This window comes from Gasterosteus aculeatus, chromosome 8 (genome assembly GCF_964276395.1).
Source record: "Gasterosteus aculeatus chromosome 8, fGasAcu3.hap1.1, whole genome shotgun sequence".
In the NCBI taxonomy this organism is placed as follows: domain Eukaryota; kingdom Metazoa; phylum Chordata; class Actinopteri; order Perciformes; family Gasterosteidae; genus Gasterosteus; species Gasterosteus aculeatus.
In genome coordinates, this window is record NC_135695.1 from 21,576,588 (window position 1) to 21,596,796 (window position 20,209).

The window sequence follows — 20,209 nt, forward strand, 5'->3', positions numbered from 1 at the left end:
CAGTCAGTCTGCAGCTGCTATAAAGCTATGTTCACAAAGTTTATTAACAAAGAACAAAAAAGGGTCTAGAAAATAAACACTAGGCTGAGAAAAGGTTAATTTTCAAAATAAAACAGGAAATCACGAGACAACCTGATTAACTCCGCTTCCTGGACATAACGCTCAACTATCAAATGTATACAGTACACATATATGTGTATATAAACATACATAGTTATACAAATTTACACAGAGATAAAGGGAATGTACTCATTCCACCTCAAAGTCTTATCGGTGTTGTTCTACTTCCTGTTGGCAAGACAACACCTGGATTACGGTGAAATGTGTGTACGTTATGGATGATGCAGTGATCTCATATATTTGATACTTTCCTTTGTCATTATTTAGTGGATATGAAGGTCTGGAGCACTGTGATCAGTGAGCAAATGAGCCGTTATCTTATGCAAAACCACATACAGAACACAACTCCAAACACTGTGGACACATGGGAGTTTATATCTCCATAAATCAGTGAACACTGTCAGATATAAAACAATCTGTCTTCCCCAGGTTTCTAATAATACAATGTAGTATAAATGAGTCTGAATGATGAACAAACCTGTAGAAACCTCCAGAATCCAGAGAGGAATGAAGTAAAGTGTGTTGATCAATGAGTGACAACATTTCAACCGTGGTGACAGCGGCAGCGAAGAAGCTGTTCCTGAACCTTCCAAACCGACACGGTGAAGACGGTGATGACTACAGGTGAAGAGGGTCAAAGAATAAAAGAGTAGATATCAACTTGAAACTTCACCAGTTCATAAGAGGAGCATTTATTGAATGTATATATATATATATATTGGTATTATTATAGTTATAGTCATAATACATATTTCTAATCAGAATATGGCTGGATCAACCAGTGAATGATGAATTCAGTGAAATCATCAGGTTCGTCATTAAATCATCAATATTTCTTATATGTCTGCCTGCCGTCTTTGTTTATAACATTAACAGGAACAGGGCCTCGCCATCAGGCCTTAAAAACCGCTTTGACATTTCCTTATTCAATGTTGTACACATAACATCTTCGTATGTATCTGGGCTTATGGAATAGATATAGGGGTCGATGTGGTGCAGGGGGTAGACAGGGGTCAAAGTGTCCCTGAGTAAGACACCTGACCCCTAATTGCTCCCCGGACAAAAATGTATAAAGCCACGAGTTAAAAACGTAATGTAAGTCACTTTGGATAAAAGTGTCAGCTAAATGACCTTTAATGTAATGTAGTATAGATGTTTACTATGCATACGGCACCGATAAACGACGGAATGACACGTTTTGTTTTCTAATCTAGAGACACCGCTATTCTCGCCGTGTTGTTTGACTCAATACCGATTGTCAATAAAGTTTTGCCACCTTTGTGATGACAGCGGCGTTGCCGCCATTTCTGCTGTGGACACAAGATGGCGCCGGTGTACCACTTTAAAAAGTTTTAGGGGGAGTTGTCCCTTGATTTAGAACCTAACTTTTTGTTTCTGTATCGGTCGTTCGTTTCCACACACCGACATTATAATTACTGAATCTATTCCAACAGGTTATTGGGAAGTTTTGTTACGTCACCCAACAGGTACGTCATCTGACAGCTGAACAGTGACGTGAGTTTACTTTCTTCTTGCTGTCACCTCGCTGCCTCTCCTGTTGTTCTTTAGCCGCCCAAATGGAATCATGGAGGTGACAACTTTAAACAGTTTTAATCATTATTTCATGGAGACGGTGCTTTAATCAAGTGTGAGCGGCGCGCTGTTCCTATTGGACCGCAGCCGCTCGTGTCCTGGACCGCAGCCGCTCGTGTCCGACGGTTTATGCAAATGAGCTCTACCGAATATGGACACGGGGAATGAAATATGGTGGAGGAGGCGAACATGGAGGATCCCAGCGCCGTGAGAGCTCCGCGGTAGAACTCTTATTTTATTTATTTATTTTCGCCCGTGGGGGGGGTTTCGAGAAGGACAAACTCGGATGTGCTCCCGGCCGAACTTTGGGGGAAAGTTTTACGCGTTGGTCTCCGTTATTCGCGCCGACGTCGAGTCCGTTGTAATGCAGTGAAGACCCGACTTCTCAAACTCGGGGGTGGTGCTGCTGCTGCTGCCGCTGCCGCTGCTGTGGTGGTGCTGGTGGTGCTGGTGGGGGGACGCGAAGCAGGGCAGAGGGCTCCGGCCGGGCGCACCATCCCGACGCGATGCCGTGGGTCAGCGGCGGGAAGCGGACGGAGAGCGCCGAGCTGCCGCTGCCGGCGGGCTGGGAGGAAGCCCGCGACTACGACGGCAGGCTGTTCTTCATCGACCACAACACCCGGCAGACGTCGTGGATTGACCCCAGAGATAGGTAACGTTACGCCGGAGGCCCGCGAGCAGCCCGCCCGCCGGTTTGTAATTGAACAATAAGTTACAGCAGGGGATCCACAGCAGGGGCGGCGACTTCAGGGCAAGGCCGATTTGTTTGTTTATTTGAGGGGTGGGGGGGTTAAAAATGTCACTCAAAGTTCCCGGTGGGTCGTGAAGGCCCCACCGGGGGATCAGGTGAGATGGGGCAGCAGGGGAAGACATCCGTCGCGAGGCCGCTAATCCCCCCCCCCATCTCCAAATGTTTGACAGGTCTTTGACATGACATCGAGGCAGCAGCCCTGCCTTTTGTGTGTGTGTGTGTGTGTGTGTGTGTGTGTGTGTGTGTGTGTGTGTGTGTGTGTGTGTGTGTGTGTGTGTGTGTGTGTGTGTGTGTGTGTGTGTGTGTGTGTGTGTGTGTGTGTGTGTGTGCGCGCGCGCGCTTCAGCTGGCTTGTTCACACACTCGTCAGCCTGCTGCTCAAATGTTTTCACTTCAAAAAATCATCGCGGCATTTATGACTTCAAGTCCCCTCAAACATCTCTGGCTCACACCTAAAAAAAAAAACAGCTGATCTATTGTCATATTTTCATACTCCAGTCTCATAATATCGTTAAATTAACCCATTAAATGTGTGTTTCAACAAACAAACAAACAAAAAGGGATTTGAACTACAATTCCCAGAAATCTTTGTGGCAAAAATAAAAAAATGCTTGGAATGCTGGTTGGGCCACTGGGAGAGCTGTGAGGATGTGCTTTTTGTCAGGGACTGATTTTCACCAGCCCAGAAACCTTCTGAGAGATTACTGGGGAATTATAGCACATTTTTGAACTCCGCTGCATTATGGGATGGCTGGAGGGGGGAGCGGGTCTCTTTTTCTGTACTGATTTGAACCAGGGGGAAGGTAGAAGCATGTCATCTAGGTTGGGAAACCTGATTTCCCTGAAGCACCCCTCCTCCCTGCACCTTGATTAACCATTGTTCTGTGACCCTGATGGCAGTTCTACAAGATCTTGCATCTTGTTACTACAAGTAGTAGTAGTGGTGGTGGTGTTTGTTTTTTTTATAATAGGTTTGCATGACTGAGGAATGTCCTCTACGTTCGTTCCGGTGCCGCTCGGTGATTTATGGCGTTATCTCGGCCAGAGGAATGTCTCCTGTCACCGGGCGATGACTGACTCGCCAATAAATCCCAGCGCCTGACTCGCTCCATTCGAACCCACTCAAACCTGGACCGGGACCAGCGTTTAGAGGCGGTAGTTGGGGTTAAAAGAGAACAAGCGTTAGAAGTAGAAGTGATGTTTTCGGTGTCTGACAGCTGTTCTGTTCGTGGTGCGTTGAAGGTTCCTTGTCTGGTCGCGTGTCATTGATTATTCATCAGTAACGTACGCGAGACACGTGGCGGCTTAAAGGCTGCAGATGATGATGTTGTAGTGGTTTCAGGTGTGTGAGGGAAGGCAGCTGACGTATTTAGAACATTCTAGAGATGCAGACCTCAATCAATAGTTGTCGGCTTTACAATCAATTGGCAACTATTTTGAAAATGCATTTTTGCCCTAGAGATGAAAGAGATAGTTAAACAACAGATATGCGATTAAGACAGAACATTTTGTACTACAACTCCTTAAATGTTATGTTTGAATACGCAAACGAGGCGTTATGTAATTCTAATTCTAACGTTTAGGGAATTTAAGAGAAAACTGTTTCTCCTCACAGAGAAAAGTTCAAATTCTTTTATTCCAGTTTCTTAAGTGTGAATATTTTCTGGTTTGTTTTCTCGTTTCCGTAAGTCAAGTGAATATATTTACGTTGGGTTTAATTTAATTTTAATTCAATTTGATTAATTCATTTTAATCTAAAAAAACAACAGAAAACGACGCGGCTTCACCATCGTTAGATTTAAGCCAATCGGTTGGACGCTTCATCAATAATCTTCACTTTATTATTATCTTACTATTCGCTGGAATGGAATATATCTTCAGACTGTGATTACTGTGACCCCCCCTCTTCCCGGTGAAGTCGGCCATGGAGGGCGGACGCCTCAGGCGGCTCCCTGCAGGTCTCCAGACCGGTTTCTTTTCCTCCCCGACTGTGGAATGAGCGTTATGTCAGGCATGCCGACACTAATGCCCGGGGGGGGGCTGTTGGGGGGGGGGCTCTGCTCTGCGGCCCCAGACAAAGCAGCAGAACAGAGGCAGTTCCCACGTGTCTGCCTCCTCCTCCGGCCCGTAGCACCTCCTTTATTAGCCGTGTTATGCAACAGAACGCCGGCCAGAGGGAGTTCTTTATGCTCGCTCACAAAGCACGCCACATTCAATCATTCTGCTTCCACCACAGAGGTTATTCACATGCGCTGAACCCCGCTGCTATTTTGCTTCCCCCAGTGTTTCCATTATGATGGCTTTTTTTTTTTTTTGTCGTGGGGGCGGGAGGGGGGGTGTTAGGAGCACGCCATCGCTTGATTCGGTGTCATTTAAGTCTGTTTAGTCTCTGTTCTCTTTCTTGAGAAGACGCTACGCGGGTCTTCAGCTTCCACCTGGTTCCGGAAGGTCAAACCTCCTTTTTCCGCCTCCCTCTCTTCCTACGTGATTTGCAGCGGTTAAAACTCACGCACTCGGCCCCAAACAGCGGCGTGGGATGTCGAGTGGCTCGCGATTCACGCGTAGATTGTGAAGAATGCTCCCTGAACAGGACGTGCCGCGCTGCGTGGGACCGGCCTCCACAACACACTCACACTTATTCAGAAAGGGGGAAAAACGTAGCCCACATTCGGAGTGTGAGAATTCTGCTTTTAAAAAAATCTCAAACTGATGCTGCACTGCAGCTGCTTTGAATAGCTTGTTGTCTTATGAATGAAGTATTAGTACACTTTTAACTTTGTGATAAGAAAGAAGATGCTCCTCACTACAAACAGCCGTTCTGACACGCCAACGACATTCCGCCCACAGTGGTGTTCTGCGAGGACGAGGAGCAGGTGGAGGTCAAAACGGTCGTTTCACACACGCTATTATTTGAATGTAGTCAAAATATATTGAAACTGGATAACTTTAATAGAATAAAGTCATATATTTCATGAATCAATTATTTTAAAAGAAAAGAAATGGACTCGCGCACACAAATATGCTGCTGACGTCATTGACGCAGAAGCATTCCGTTGGACTCACCGGGACGGCACAGATTATTCTACAATTAGAAGATGTCTTCGACAACTAAATATATTTTAGCGAGGCGGCGGCGCATTTCTTTCCTGCACAGCTGAACATGCTCGTCATTCTGTCGGGGTCTCGCGTTCGCTATTTCAGATTTCTGTCTCGGATGCAGAGGATCCCGGAGAAATGTATTAATAATCTCATTCCGACTGCTGGCCGGTCGCAGCCGACCCCACCAGGACAAGTTCACCTATTTATTGCAGTTTAACGATCAAGGTCAAAGAAGGAAATAATCATATTTATGTGGATTAAAACAAATCTCGTTAGTATTAAACAGTTCATGATTTAAGTGAAAACATCGTCACACTTCAGTTTCTCACCAAAACTACATTTAAGGAGTTCATAGTTAGCACTTCAAGCTAACGTTATAATTACCTAGTTTTCCCTGAGCAGAGCCTGAACGCATCGTGATGTGACTGAACTGGTTAGCCGTCAGCGGTGCTGCTAACGTTGTTAGCTCTCCTCCTTGTTCACATTGGGACGAGACAAAACACAAAGTGTGGGAGACACATGGTCATTGTTTTACTGAACATTGAAATGACGACGGTCAGACTTTTTTTCACACAGTGACGGTTAACGATTGACCGCGTTATTGATCGAGCTGCTACGGATCAATAAGCGCCATCTGGGTAGAAGTGATCGCGGGGATAACGGACACACAAGCTCCTTCTGTTCCCTCAGAGACCGAGACGTTCTGCCGTCACGTGACCAACAAAACCCAACACTCAGAACTGTGAGAGGACGTGTTTTGTGTCATTCTCTTTGACCTTTGACCTCCGACACACACCAGGAGCCGAAGGGGAGTGTGCTGCTGTTTGCTTTGTGCTCGTTTTATTTACCTTTTAAAGAGTAGTTTGTACCCGATGTCAAGAGGTCAACCGCAATTAAACAGACGTTACATTCTGTAGGATTATAATAATGATAAAGAATAGTCCTCAATGTTATTTGATAGTTTCACCTTTAACTTGAATCAAACCCTCTGAGGGGAAAGTTAGTCTAAAAACGATTTTAAGAATTCTGACAACCAACGTTATGTTTGTTCAAACTAAAGTCTGCGTCTTTACGCGTCGACACGCTGGTTTCACTTCCTGGTTGTAGTCCTGCGTGTGTTGCAGAGCGATTCACCTCCAGAACAACAGGTGGAGTCACGTGTTTTGTTGACCTGGAGAGTCACGTCTTTGTGTGTGGAAGTCGCTGGTTGCTTTATATATTGATCATAGACTTTATTGCCCCGTGCATCCACACTGCTGCTTTTCATCACGGACACATTTGTCCCGTATTTTCCTCCACGACTTTGTTCCCTCGTTTGTGGAGATCTCCCTCCATGAATCAGAGGCCGTACGGCGTCCTCATAGTCCGCCAATGACGGCTTGTACAAGCGCTCATATTTACTCACTTCTTCACACAAAAGCTCTTCAGTCTGATCCGTTCTCTCGTCAACATCTTAATAATGTTGGTATTGTGTTATGAACAGAAATGTGAGACTCCGTAAAGGACGTAGCTAGCGGACCAACTTGGCGCTTGGTTGTGTGTTCTTGTTGTCGCTGTGTGTGTATTGGTTGTGTGTTCTTGTTGTCGCTGTGTGTGTATTGGTTGTGTGTTGTTGTCGCTGTGTGTGTATTGGTTGTGTGTTGTTGTCGCTGTGTGTGTATTGGCTGTGTGTGTATTGGTTGTGTGTTGTTGTCGTCGTCGCTGTGTGTGTATTGGTTGTGTGTTGTTGTCGTTGTGTGTTGTTGTCGCTGTGTGTGTATTGGTTGTGTGTTGTTGTCGCTGTGTGTGTATTGGTTGTGTGTTGTTGTCGTCGTGTGTGTATTGGTTGTGTGTTGTCGTCGTGTGTGTATTGGTTGTGTGTTGTTGTCGTCGTGTGTGTGTGTTGTTGTCGTCGTGTGTGTGTGTTGTTGTCGTCGTGTGTGTGTGTTGTTGTCGTCGTGTGTGTGCGTTGTTGTCGTCGTGTGTGTGCGTTGTTGTCGTCGTGTGTGTGCGTTGTTGTCGTCGTGTGTGTGCGTTGTTGTCGTCGTGTGTGTGCGTTGTTGTCGTCGTGTGTGTGCGTTGTTGTCGTCGTGTGTGTGCGTTGTTGTCGTCGTGTGTGTGCGTTGTTGTCGTCGTGTGTGTGCGTTGTTGTCGTCGTGTGTGTGTGTATTGGGTGTGCGTTGTTGTCGTCGTGTGTGTGTGTATTGGGTGTGCGTTGTTGTCGTCGTGTGTGTGTGTATTGGGTGTGCGTTGTTGTCGTCGTGTGTGTGTGTATTGGGTGTGCGTTGTTGTCGTCGTGTGTGTGTGTATTGGGTGTGCGTTGTTGTCGTCGTGTGTGTGTGTATTGGGTGTGCGTTGTTGTCGTCGTGTGTGTGTGTATTGGGTGTGCGTTGTTGTCGTCGTGTGTGTGTGTATTGGGTGTGCGTTGTTGTCGTCGTGTGTGTGTGTATTGGGTGTGCGTTGTTGTCGTCGTGTGTGTGTGTATTGGGTGTGCGTTGTCGGCGCGGTGTGTGTGTATTCGGTGTGCGTTGTTGTCGGCACGGTGTGTATTGGTTGTGCGTTGTTGTCGTCGTGTGTGTATTGGTTGTGCGTCGTGTGTGTGTGTATTGGTTGTGCGTTGTTGTCGGCGCGGTGTGTGTGTGTGTGTGTGTTGTGCGTTGTTGTCGTCGCTGTGTGTTGTGCGTTGTTGTCGTCGCTGTGTGTTGTGCGTTGTTGTCGTCGGGCTCTGAGGCCTTTCCATCCTTTCAGGATCACCAAGCCGCTGACGTTTGCTGACTGCGTCGGGGACGAGCTTCCTCTCGGGTGGGAGGAGGTTTACGACCAGCAAGTGGGCGTTTACTACATCGACCACATCAACAGTGAGTTCTCCCCTCGTCTGCCAGCACCTACACACAGCAGCGAGGACACACACCTCCAGCTTTGGTGTCCGCTGCGTCTCCTTGTTTCCGTGTCAGACGCCTCTATGGGAATATGAGACAAATCCAGACCAACAGAACGACGTCATCCTGAAAGTTAAAATGTTGGGGTACATTTTTTGGCTTCGAGCAAAATATTTTTCACTTTCATCTATATTTTGATAGTTTTAGATCCTTTTCCTTTTTTTTAAAACAATTTTTGCTAGAACCAAACATCCAAACAACTGACCTGTGACCTGGACCCAGGTGCATGATGGGAAACGTCTGTCTGTCACCTGATTGGCTCTAACAAAGTGTTATTGTAGAATATCGTAGTTTTGTGTGCACGTAGTGGTCTCACACTGAGGACGATAACGTTTATTTAAATGTCTCTTTTTAAAGTCACGCCAGATGTAGATGATAAAAGAAAAACACATCCAGATTAGTTCAACCTACTTTATGCAAATCAGGGGCTTCAACACGACTCTCCTGCAAACTCCAGAAACCAAAAGTTGGAAAAGACAAAAAGTTTGAGTCACATTTCGGTGCGCTGCAGTGAAAGCTTCCGTCCAATCAGGGCGTCACTGAGTCTCGTTGGTCAGTTCCTCGCCAAGTCTCGTGAACGTCTTTATCTTCACGTGTTGCTTCACGCCATCCACACAAGCGTTGCCATGAGAGACAAATGTAAAAGAGACAGAAATGTCCTTGCGTTACCCAAGCGCGTGTGTGTGTGTGTGAACGCCTTCTGTGTGCCCCCCGTCTCCAGAGACCACCCAGATCGAGAACCCGCGGACTCAATGGCGCCAGGAGCAGGAGCGCATGCTGAAGGAGTACCTGGTGGTGGCCCAGGAGGCCCTCAAAGCCAAGAAGGAGATGTACCTGGTCAAGCAGCAGCGTCTGGAGCTGGCCCAGCGGGAGATGCTGCTCCTCCACGAGCTCTCCGAGGACAACCGCTCCATCACCAGCAGTAAGCTCAGCGCGCACCACCTGCCACACGGCCAATCGGGCCAATCAATGCTGACAAGAAACGTGATGCGCGTCAAAGCTTCCAGTTGTTCCTGCAGACACGCGTTGGTTGTCACGGGTAATCCAGTGTTTATGTTCTTTACCGTGTCCCCCCCCCCCCTGTGTGTCCGCAGCGCTCTCTGGCTCCTCCTCCAACTCCAAATACGACCACGACCAAATAAAAGCAGAGGTGGCTTGTAGGCGAGAGCGGGTGAGTCACCGTGGGAGCAGAACAATGGTGCCGAGGCGGATCGGGGCCCCTTTTTCTGGGTGGGGAGACAGAGGGGGGCGGGGGGGGGGGGGGGGGGGTGTGGCCCCTACAGGATACCGAGGCTTCTGGAGGATGAGATCATCATCATCATCATCATCATCATCGAAGGGTCAGGCAGAGGGGAGGTCACCCGTAGAAATCACACTTTATTGATTTTGTTCACTACGGATCTCTGCGAGCCATTTGCCCCCCGGTAGATGTGTAGTTCTTGCTCTTGGACATAAATACTGGTAGTTAGAAGTGATTTATATCTAATCTACCTAAGTTTTGTTTTTTTATCTCAGCAAATGTTGGATTTAACCTTCACAGATACAGTTAACAAAGCAGAGTTTACAGAATGATCAACGGACAAACGTTCTCTCTGAGTCCATTAAATGAACGTTTTCATTCGAATTCCCCTCGAACTTTTATCACATTTTATACTCCGACGTAGAGCTTTGCTGTATTATTAATACTATTCTAATAATCTGTACTTCCCTGTTTAATGTTGGTCATATTTTATTGTTTTATTTTTAAACTAGGTATTTTATTGTTGCGCACCGATCACCGAGCTCACACGTGTGGTAGGGCTGCGCGGTGTGGCCCCACATCCATATCACGGTCTTTACAAAGATTCTGATTCGGTATGTGACGTATTGCTTCTTCAAGTAAACTCATTCATTGACCCCAAAAAAGGACGAAAAGGGCCGCCGGCTGTCCGCTGCCCGGCATGCAGTTGGGTGGGGTATTTTTTTTAATAAATGTACAACTATTAGTCTTACAAATTGTTTGTGTGTCACAAGCTGTTGTGCCTGTTAAAGTGGTTGTTGTGGATTATTCATTGTCGCTATAAAGTTATAACCACACGTAAGACGTAAATCGCTCCGCCACGACGTGTAGAAATCAATTCTGCCGCCTGCTGAAGAGCAACGTCGGTTGTTGTGGCGTAACACGGTGTGAACGGTACGTGAGGAATTCGTACCGTACGGAGTTCTTATATCGTTTGAGCCGGTGTACCGTCCACACACACACACACACACACACACACACACACACACACACACACACACACACAGTGTGTGTAAACAGGACTGAGCTCCTTTTTGTTGTGTGTCCTCAGCTCTCCAGACTGAAGCAGGAGCTGGCCCAGGTGAAGCAGGAGCTGCAGTATAAGGAAATGGGAGTGGAGACCCTGCAGGAGTGAGTGTTGCCCCCCCCCTCCGCTCCCCCCTTTTCCTCTCGTGACCACCACCCGTCTCCGTCCTACAACTCGGCGGCTCCCTTTTTCTATTCTGTCTCACCCTCAGTGTCTCTTTCTCTGCTCCGTCTCTTGAGATATTCACATATAAAATCATATCTTTCAGTTACATTTGACGCACAAATACAGTTTGATCTGCTATTTATTTATTTATTGATTAGTGGGCTCTTTAAAGACGTGGAGCCAAAAGCCCTTTGACCCAAATAGAAATTGAAAGCATTTTCCAAATGAGGAGATCCGCGTTCTTTGCCCTCTACTTTTAGTTTGTGTCCGTATTTAAACACGTAAACGCCGTTCGTGCTCCGCGGTCCCCGTGTTTCACGTTTAGAGGAAGAAGAAAAAGGCCAAAGGGGGAAGAGTTTTTTTTTTTTTTTTACTGGAAAAGGGGGACTCCACCTCAGGAAGAGGATGCACCAGTGGAGTGCAGGGAGCCAAGAGGAAGTCGCTCCATGGAGGGGGGGGAGGGCGAGGGGGGGGGGGGGGGGCTCTGAGAACAGTAAAAAAAACACAGATATCTGGCAGCAAATTCCTCGGCACTTCCTGAGTCCTGAGAGAGAGTCGCTTATCTCTCAGATAATACGCCACTCGAGTGATTCCCAGAATAGCCGAATACACAGCTTGCAGAAAACATGGACGCATCCTCCAAGTGTGCGTCTGTGCGTGTGCGTCTGTGTGCGTGTGTGTGTGTCCCTATTGTTTGCCTCTGGAGTGGTTTTCACCCAGTGGGCTTGAGGCTTGTGGCGGTTTGTTTTGCAGATCTCAGCGGTTGTCAGCGATATAGCTAATTGTTCTCCGCCCCACGTCGCATCCGATAAAGCAAACTTGTGACGCAGGAATGCGTCGCCCCCCCCCTCACCCCCCCAAACGGCGTGAGAGTCAGGAGGATCGCATCAGGTTTTGCATGTTTTCAGACGCTGTTTTGTCTTAACTGGAGGATTTAACAACTAAATCAACCTGAAACATGTTTTCTCCTCTACGCTAAGGAGGGAGGGAGGGAGGGAGGGAGGAAGGAGGGGGGGGGGGGTAGTGCCTTTTTTTGCTCGGCATATAAACTACCAGGCCCTGGCAATGGGGTTGGGGGGGGGGGAGGGGAGGACAAAGCGCGGCTTGTTTTGGGAGGAAGAGGCAGGGTCGGGCTGATGAACAGTACCTGCTGTTAAAGGAGGGTGAAGGAAGCGGGGGCTGTGGTAAGAGGGGGGGGGGGGGGCTCCTCTGGCCGACTGAATACATAGAGATGTTAAAGTGACAGCAGTGAGGTTCTTCTCCATAGTTGTACTTCAGAGGAGGAGGACTTGCACACTAACACCTCCCGTCCTCTGAGAGATTAAACCTCTGTTTTTGTGAATGGAGTCTGGTGTATTTGTGGAGATTATATATATATATATATATATATATATAAATTCTACACGAGCGAGATTAGTTTGGGTGTCGACTCTCGTCATCATTTACACCGACCCGTCACATGCATCGTCAGTATTTCATTACTGACCACAGTCTAAAATAAACGCTCAAACGTCACCTCCCACACAAAAATATTTCAGATGTTCATCTGATGATTTAATTTTTACTTGTTAATTTCCGCTGACCTGATATCCAAAGTAAAGCAGTGAGCGATATGGCTGATTGGGCCACTGAAGGCACATTGTAGCATTAAGACGAGACTCTTTGGTTTGTTTTGGTTTCCTCCAGAATTATCATCAGTAATTCCTCTTTTTCCTGAGGAAATCAATACATAACATTCAACAAAGCCCCCATTGACACAATGTGATCATGTTTCTGTGCTCACTGCTCTTATTTCTCCTTCACATATTTACTTTTTACGTCTAACGTTAAAGGTCCGCTTATTCTTTTGATATATGAATAGAATAGTGTGAAGTTCTGTTCTGCTTATAAATTATCTGAAAAGTTTTGCTAATACCAAGTTTGTCAAAATAATTAAATCATTTCTATTTTTGACCTTTTATAGAAGCTTGAAACGATTTATTTTTAAACTCATTTAGATTATTTAACTCTCTGATACATTTTTTTTTTTTTTAATGATTTGATAAACATCTCATTCGTTGTGTTTATGGGGCCGATGCTAACGCTAACGTGGATGCTAACACAGAGGGGAAGTGTCCTGACGGGTGTCTTGGTGTCTCAGGATCGACAGGAAGATGTCCTGCAGTCAGACCAACTACAAGCTGGACGAGGCTCAGGCCATCTTCAGCGAGCTGCGCAGCATCAAGAAGTCCATCAGCACGGGCGAGAAGGAGAGGCAGGACCTCATCCAGGTACCCCCCTCCTCCCCCTCCTCCCCCGTTCTCCTCTGCACGTCTCCCAGAGGCCGAGTCAGCGGCGTATCGTTGGCGTTTCCTGGTGATGTCACCAAATAGTTATGAACACACGCACTTTTTTCGTCCAGTTAAAATGCGCTTTTTTGTGTGTGTGACGTCAGATATTTTATTGTTCTGTTTTTAACCCCCCCCTCTCCCCCCCCCCTCCCTTGGCAGAGCCTGGCGAAGCTGACGGTTAACTGCCAGAACAGCTCGTCTGTCCACGAGCCTGCCGGCGAGGCCCCCGGACCCCCCGGGGACACGTGCTACCTGCAGCAGTACTGTGACACCGGCTCTCAGACCGACATCATGGGAGAGGTGGGGGGGGGGGCGGCGGTGGGGGTCCATACAGGTCAAAATGAACAACACATTTTAAATCTAGTAATCAAAGACTGGGCCACAGAGGAACCTTTTCTACTCTGATTTGATTCTTTTTACAAAATGGGGAAGATCGTGGACGGAAAAGTACAGTTCAAAACATTAACGTTTTGCAGCGTAACAGATTCCTTTAGAAATCATCAGAATCACAATCTGCTTAAGCAGATTGTGAAGAAAAAGAGAAAGCAAGGAATCAAAAAAATAGCAAACCAGTCAGCTGCTCAATTGATGACCAGATATTCTGCAGGATGGCGCTAGACCTCCTTCCATCAATCTGAAAGAACAGACATATATATATATATATATATATATATATATATATATAAGAACAGACTTTTCCTGATGCAACTTCAGAGGCTCTTTTTAATAATGAATTAATTCCTCTTTCTTTCCTCTTTCAGTACCAAGATTCCTCGCACTTGGTGGACAAAGTCAAAGTCAACTGGCAGTACGAAGAAGCCAAGAAGAAGTAAGTGCGTCTGCGTTTGTTGTCGTAGCACCGTGATTGTCTTTTCTTCCCGCAGGTGGAGAAGGCCACCATGAGGGAAGGCCCGTTCCCGGAGGGGGGCGGGGCCTTGGGAGTAAGTGTTTGCGCCGCGAGCCGCTGAGCGATGTCTGGCCAGCGGAATGAGCTGGGTGGTCACATTCTGCTGCTGACTGTGTGCTGCCTTTGTGTGTGTGCGTGTGTGTGTGTGTGTGTGTGTGTCTGTGTGTGTGGGGGGGGCGCCTTGCTCCTCCACAAGCTGGTTTAAAACGCACAAAAACACACGCGCACACACACAACGCAGGGTTAAATATCTGAGGCTGAAATCTACAGTTTTGCTTATGAAGTTCTGAGGTTATTTTCACCCCCCAGCTGTAAGTGCCATGATGATGATGAAGACGAAGACGATTGCTCCAGTAGCCAGAGTCACTGTCATTACGCTGGTGTTTAATCTATCAAGACTTATGAGCGACTGAACGTGCCGCCCCCCCCCCCCCCCCCCCCCCCCCCCCCCACAGGGTGCAGAGCGTTCAGCACCAGCTGGCGCAACTGGACAGCGAGAGCTGGTCGGGCCGGGCCGAGGCGGACCGGGACCGGGACTTCATGCAGCTCCTGCGTGAGAAGGAGGCGCTCCTGCAGGAGCTGGTCCTGGTGGGGAAGCAGCGGCACTCCGAGGAGACGCTGCTGCAGCTGGAGGAGGAGCGCTGCCGGGTGGAGGAGGAGGTGCAGCGGGCCCACGGCTCCCAGAGCCAAGGAGCCAATCAGAGGTGAGCAGAGGGCTTTTTTTATTTTTTTCACGCGTTGATCTCGTTGGTCCGAAGGAGGCGAAGAAGACTAGATGTGCACTTTGCTTTGCACATGACAGGATCCTGCAGCAGGAGAAGAGGAACGCTCTGCTGAGGCAGCTGGAGGAGGCCACGCGCATCACCACCTACCTGCACTCGCAGCTGAAGAGGTGCGTACCGAAAGCTGAAGTTACATCTTCTCCCCTTAAATGTTGTGCTGATCCGTGAGGCCCCCCCCCCCCCCTGCAGCCTGTCGGCCAGCTCCCTGACGGTGTCGTCCAGCAGCAGCCGCGGCTCCCTCGCCTCCAGCCGCGGCTCCCTGGCCTCCAGCCGCGGCTCCCTCAGCTCCATCAGCTTCAGCGACATCTACGGCCTGCCCCAGTACGAGCGCCACGACGGGGCCGGCGAGCCGCTGGACCCCCACCTGCGCTACCTGCTGCAGCCGGAGCCCGCCTCCAGGGACGGCCTCGTGTTCGGCCCCGACCCGCCGACCCACGGCAAGAGCAAGCGCTCCCACGACACCCCGCAGTCCCTGGCCTCGCTCTCCTCCCGCTCCTCGCTCTCCTCGCTGTCGCCGCCCAGCTCTCCCATGGACACGCCCTACCACTCGGCCCCCCAGGACTGCCCCCTCACCCAGATGACGGAGGAGTACATGGAGCAGGCGGGCCGCGGCCTGCTGGAGGGGCTGCGGGGTCAGACGCAGCCGCCGCCCCACGCCGGCGAGGACGCCCTCGGCCCCGCCGGCGTGCACCAGCGGGACGCCGCCACTCAGGGCGCCTTCTCCTCCACAGGCAAGTGACGCAGAGCCAGTGCTTCTCCCAAATAACAGAATCCATCAGACGTCTCACTGGGTGTGTCCCCCCCCCCGTTTAGGAGTGACTCTCAGGGGAAACAGCGCCAACAGAAGCGGGCGGCGGGCCCGGAGAGTCTCAGTGGGCGTGTCCGAGGACGCTCTGGCCACAGACAGCGGTGTGTTCGAGGCCTGGGGCAGAAGGTGAGGAGCTCCGCCCTCACCAGACGTAAACAAGTAGCTCCCTCTGGAGCGACTGTGCCCCCCAGTGGTGGAGCAGGACACCTGCAGCCGCTCTCAGGGTTCAGCGTTTACAACACGAGGAATCTTTAAATCTGAACAATCCGAGGTAGAAACGTTACACAAACACAGAAGTGGTTTAAAAAGAGAACCTGTCAGGATGGCGAATTGTTCTGGATGATAAATTGTCCCAGAAATCTTGTGATGAACCATTGTTGACGGATTAAAGGCCTCTAAACACAACGGGGCACGAGGATGACCAACGCGAGAACACAGCCACGCAGAAAGGATGTGGCGAGGGCTTTTATTGTGAAAAGTAAGGACGTGTGTCTGCCTTTTTGTAAAGGTTTGTGGGACTAATAGTTTTCCATCTCTGTTCTTTAAATACGGGCAAAACTCACGCGCCTCTTTTCACGTAAAGTACAAATGTATTAACCATTAAATCCACTAAAAAAAGATAGCGGGCTTAAAACCATCTTTTGGTTTAGTGACATTTCTTAAGGATATTCTGACATTGTCCTGAAGACACTTCGTCCGTCCTCCAGCCGAAGTAGCGAGTTTGTCTTCACTTCATTTCTGCTCCACAGAGCCGAAGAGTCCGACGAGATGTCCTACGTCAAAGACCTGACTCCTGTGAGCGAGCCCACCCAGATCCAACTGGGCCTTCTGTGAGTCAACCAGCCCCCCATTGTTACCCCCCCACACCCCCCCACCTCGCCCGCCGTGTCTAACTGCTGCTCCGTCTCCACAGGTGGGAGTCCGCCTCTCAGTCTCTGCGGCTTCATCTGCTGCAGCTGAAGAATTTGAACCGGTCCCTCGTGAGAGACGGATATAAAGTGTGGGTTCCGTCAGCTGATGATTAGCGTAGCTTAGCATAAAACAATGAAGGATCATTTTTTTGATTTCCTAGCAACAGGAAGTCTTAAATATTTTGCATTCTGCAGGTAAAATATACAACTTTTAAAAAGAAATTCAACATGCAGGACTTTTATTCTTCTTTACAGCTTTAATAAAGTAGTTTGTGAGCGAAGAGTTTGCAGAAAGTGAATTTTTACAAATAACCTTCGTGAGGATGTGAACTCGTTCTCCGTGCGCAGGTACGTGAAGGTGCGCCTGATCCCGCTGGACGCCGGCCGGGCCTTCGCCTTCTACTGCTGCACGGCGCTGGAGCCGCAGACGCTGATGACCTTCAACGAAGGCTTCCGCATCCCCGTCACCGCGGGCGCCCTGGCGGCGTGCGGCCTGCAGCTGTCCGTCTGCTCGCTGGGACCCGAGGCCCAGGAGGAGCTACTGGTGGGTGTGAGGGCCGTGACCAATTGGTGGTGCTGGTGGTGGTGGTGATGATGACGATGGTGATGGCGCCGTGTTCCTCGCAGGGCTCGGCCCAGATGAGCCTGGCTGACTGCGAGGGGAGCGCGGAGATGGTTTACCACTGGCTGAGGACGCCGAGCGGCACGCCGGAGACCACCTGCCCCAAACAGAAGGGCGCCGGCCTGCGCAGGCGCCTGGACAGCCAGGAGGAGGAGCTAAGGGCCAGAGCCACGGTAGCGTGTGATTGGTTGACTCTCGCCAAACTCCACGAGGAGTTAGCGACGCCTCGCCACCAGAGGGCGCACACATGCTGGTTGTGTTTGATGATGCATGATACTTTTTTTTCTTTTTACAGGACTCCATGCCGTCCCGCACCACCCCGACCCCCACCGCCGCCCCCACCCATCTGGGGGAACGGGAGGCCGAGCTGGAGCTGCAGAGGTCGGAGAAGAAGGAGGCGGCGTCTGAGAGGTGGCCGGACTCTTCTAGCGTAGTTCTGCCGCCTGGTAAATGAGCAGAAGATGACAGCGGGGGGGTCCGGGGGGGCTGTGTGTGCTTTGCAGGAGCTGGCAGGCGGAGTCGATGGACAGCGGCTGCAGCAACAGCGCAGCGTTCACGGCTCCCTTCTCAGAGTGTGCGGAGGGCGTCTGCGGCCCCACCGGCGGGGGGGGGCGCTGTGACCAGCCGAGCAGCAGACTGTCCGCAGTGAAGGTAGTCGACCCCCACCACGAGACCCCCCCCCCCAGGCGGCACGGATGCCATTTTAAGTGATGTTCTTGTCTTCCCGCAGGTGGAGAAGGCCACCATGACCGAGGGCCCGTTCCCGGAGCCGGCGCGGATCCGGCCCAAGGAGAGGGGGGGGGCGCGCTGGGGTCACGCCTCCCCTTTCATGCGCGGCAGCACCATCGTTCGCTCTCAGACCTTCTCTCCGGGGGCTCGCAGTCAGTACGTCTGCAGGGTGAGTGTAATTCTTTCTGTTGGGGGGGGGGCAGGGGGGGTCCCTCAAATAACAGATTTTTATTTTTTCCTCTCAGTTATACCGCAGCGACAGTGACAGCTCAACGCTACCAAAGAAATCCCCTTTTGTCAGGAACACGTTGGAAAGGAGAACCCTGCGTTTCAAACAGGTGACGTCTCCTTCGGGGGGGTGGGGGGAGGGGGGGGGGCGCTTGTGTTGAGCGTCTGGTTTCTGAGCTGCGTGTGTGTCTGTGTGCTAGCAGCAGTCGTACCGCTCCTCCCTGGCCGAGCAGCCCACGCGCACCTCCCTGGACCTGGAGCTGGACCTCCAGGCCTGCCGGACGCGTCAGAGGCAGCTGACGGAGGAGCTGAGCGCGCTGAGGGAGCTGAAGCTCCGGCTGGAGGAGCCCGCCGAGCTCCCCCACTGGGCCCTGAGGGACGAGCGCTTCCGCTGCCTGCTCCGAGAGGCCCAGAGACAGGTGAGACCAGAGGGGGGGGGGGCGGAGCCGGGGGCGGGAAGGGGCAGGGCCGCGGCGAGAGGCTGACCCGGTTTGTTGTGCTTGTGCTGCAGGCCAATCAGAGCGAGCAGGAGCAGCGGCAGGAGGAGGCGGCCGAGCGGAGGCTGAGGAAGGCCTCCAAAGAGGTGCTGCAGATGAGGGGGCAGAGCCACAAGGAGCCCCTCCCTGTGCAGACATTCAGGTGGGGGCTCGTGAGATGGATTGATCTTTATATATTGTACTTATTTTAAATTCTGTACAAAGAAATTAGATTATATTCAACTTTATTGTCATTGCACAGAGTTCAGGTCCTGAAACAATGAAATCCAGTTTAGCATCTAACCAGAAGGGCCGAGTACATCTATGTGCTATATATATATATATAATATATAATATATATATATATATATATATATATATATATATATATATATATATATATATAATGAGAAGAATGTGTTGTCTCATATTCTAACGGCGTTCCTGTCGCAACACGTCTCTGTGGGATCGGCCCAGCGAGGCAGCGTCTCGCAGCTGGGAAACGTCTTTCTCGCTCAGCCGGATGCCTCAGGCCTCAGATGGGTGGAAGATAACGGAGGCATTAACATAAGTTGACTATTGGCAGCAGTACACCGAGAGTCCAACAGTCCTTCCTTGAATCCACTGCTGATCCACGACCAACTCTTATTCTGTAGACATGCTTTTATTTTGAAATGTGTTGTTTCGCTTCGTTCTGCAGAGAGAAGATGGCTTTTTTCACGAGACCAAGGTTCAACATACCTCCTTTGCCAGCTGACGACGTATGAGGCGTCAGGAAACATGAAGTATTTATCAGACAACGTGAGCTCATGAAGTACAAATACTTGTTTTTAGTTTTTTTCTACTCGGTGGCACAAAGATGAGGGTGAAGATTAGAAGGGTTTTTCTTACAAACACCAACACACTAAACTTTTTTTGGGTCACGCCTCTGACGAGGAAACTCATCTTCAGTCATCAGTTGCTTGTGCTTACAAAAAGCTGGAAGACGGGAACAAAAGTAGCTTTGGACAAATTCACTGTACTGTAACTTATTTTATAGTACTTTTCCTTGAAGGAAATTTAAAAAAGACTCTTCCTGCTTTTTTTAAGTGTAGCTTTGAACAAATAGCACTTCAATGTTTTTACATACAGTTAAATGGAACTATTGTCAGATTTGTTACTTAATTCTTAAGAGTTATTTACATAATGTCACTTTGTAATCACTTTTATTACAGATGCCATTACCATTTTGTTATTAATATTACTTGTACTTATACGGAGGGATATACGAGACACTGTATTCAGATTTTTTTTTTTAATGATGTCTGTATAACATCGGCAGTGTTGCCTCTTGTGAAGATAAAAAAGAACCTATAAACTGCGTCTCCGTGCTTCTTAAATCGCCGTCTCCTTTTCTGCTCACGCAGCAGTTTCTTCCTAAACTGTGTCAGTGGTCACGTGTCATTTCTTCTTTGTTCTTTTGTCG

General features: G+C 49.4%; 1 protein-coding gene across 1 annotated transcript; it reads left to right on the forward strand.

The window, feature by feature from the left end:
• Positions 1 to 1,431: 1,431 nt before the first annotated feature.
• wwc3 (WWC family member 3) lies at positions 1,432 to 20,101 on the forward strand. The gene is made up of 23 exons (XM_078108756.1): positions 1,432 to 2,365; positions 8,290 to 8,399; positions 9,202 to 9,402; positions 9,575 to 9,651; positions 10,811 to 10,890; positions 13,092 to 13,221; positions 13,441 to 13,581; positions 14,043 to 14,110; positions 14,644 to 14,892; positions 14,991 to 15,080; positions 15,160 to 15,701; positions 15,784 to 15,904; positions 16,528 to 16,608; positions 16,692 to 16,778; positions 17,038 to 17,233; positions 17,317 to 17,484; positions 17,607 to 17,722; positions 17,815 to 17,962; positions 18,042 to 18,209; positions 18,286 to 18,378; positions 18,472 to 18,687; positions 18,780 to 18,907; positions 19,445 to 20,101. Exons 1-23 carry the CDS (start codon positions 2,220 to 2,222, stop codon positions 19,509 to 19,511), a joined length of 3,423 nt encoding a protein of 1,140 aa, XP_077964882.1. The 5' UTR covers positions 1,432 to 2,219; the 3' UTR covers positions 19,512 to 20,101.
• Positions 20,102 to 20,209: the final 108 nt, after the last annotated feature.

Bases quoted from the DNA above. Each gene is read 5' to 3' on its own strand.
- wwc3 (XM_078108756.1), top strand. From the start codon at position 2,220: ATGCCGTGGGTCAGCGGCGGGAAGCGGACGGAGAGCGCCGAGCTGCCG. The intron at 15,905-16,527 runs GTGAGGAGCTCC...TCTGCTCCACAG, and splicing joins TTCGAGGCCTGGGGCAGAAG to AGCCGAAGAGTCCGACGAGA. The intron at 18,688-18,779 runs GTGAGACCAGAG...CTTGTGCTGCAG, and splicing joins TCCGAGAGGCCCAGAGACAG to GCCAATCAGAGCGAGCAGGA.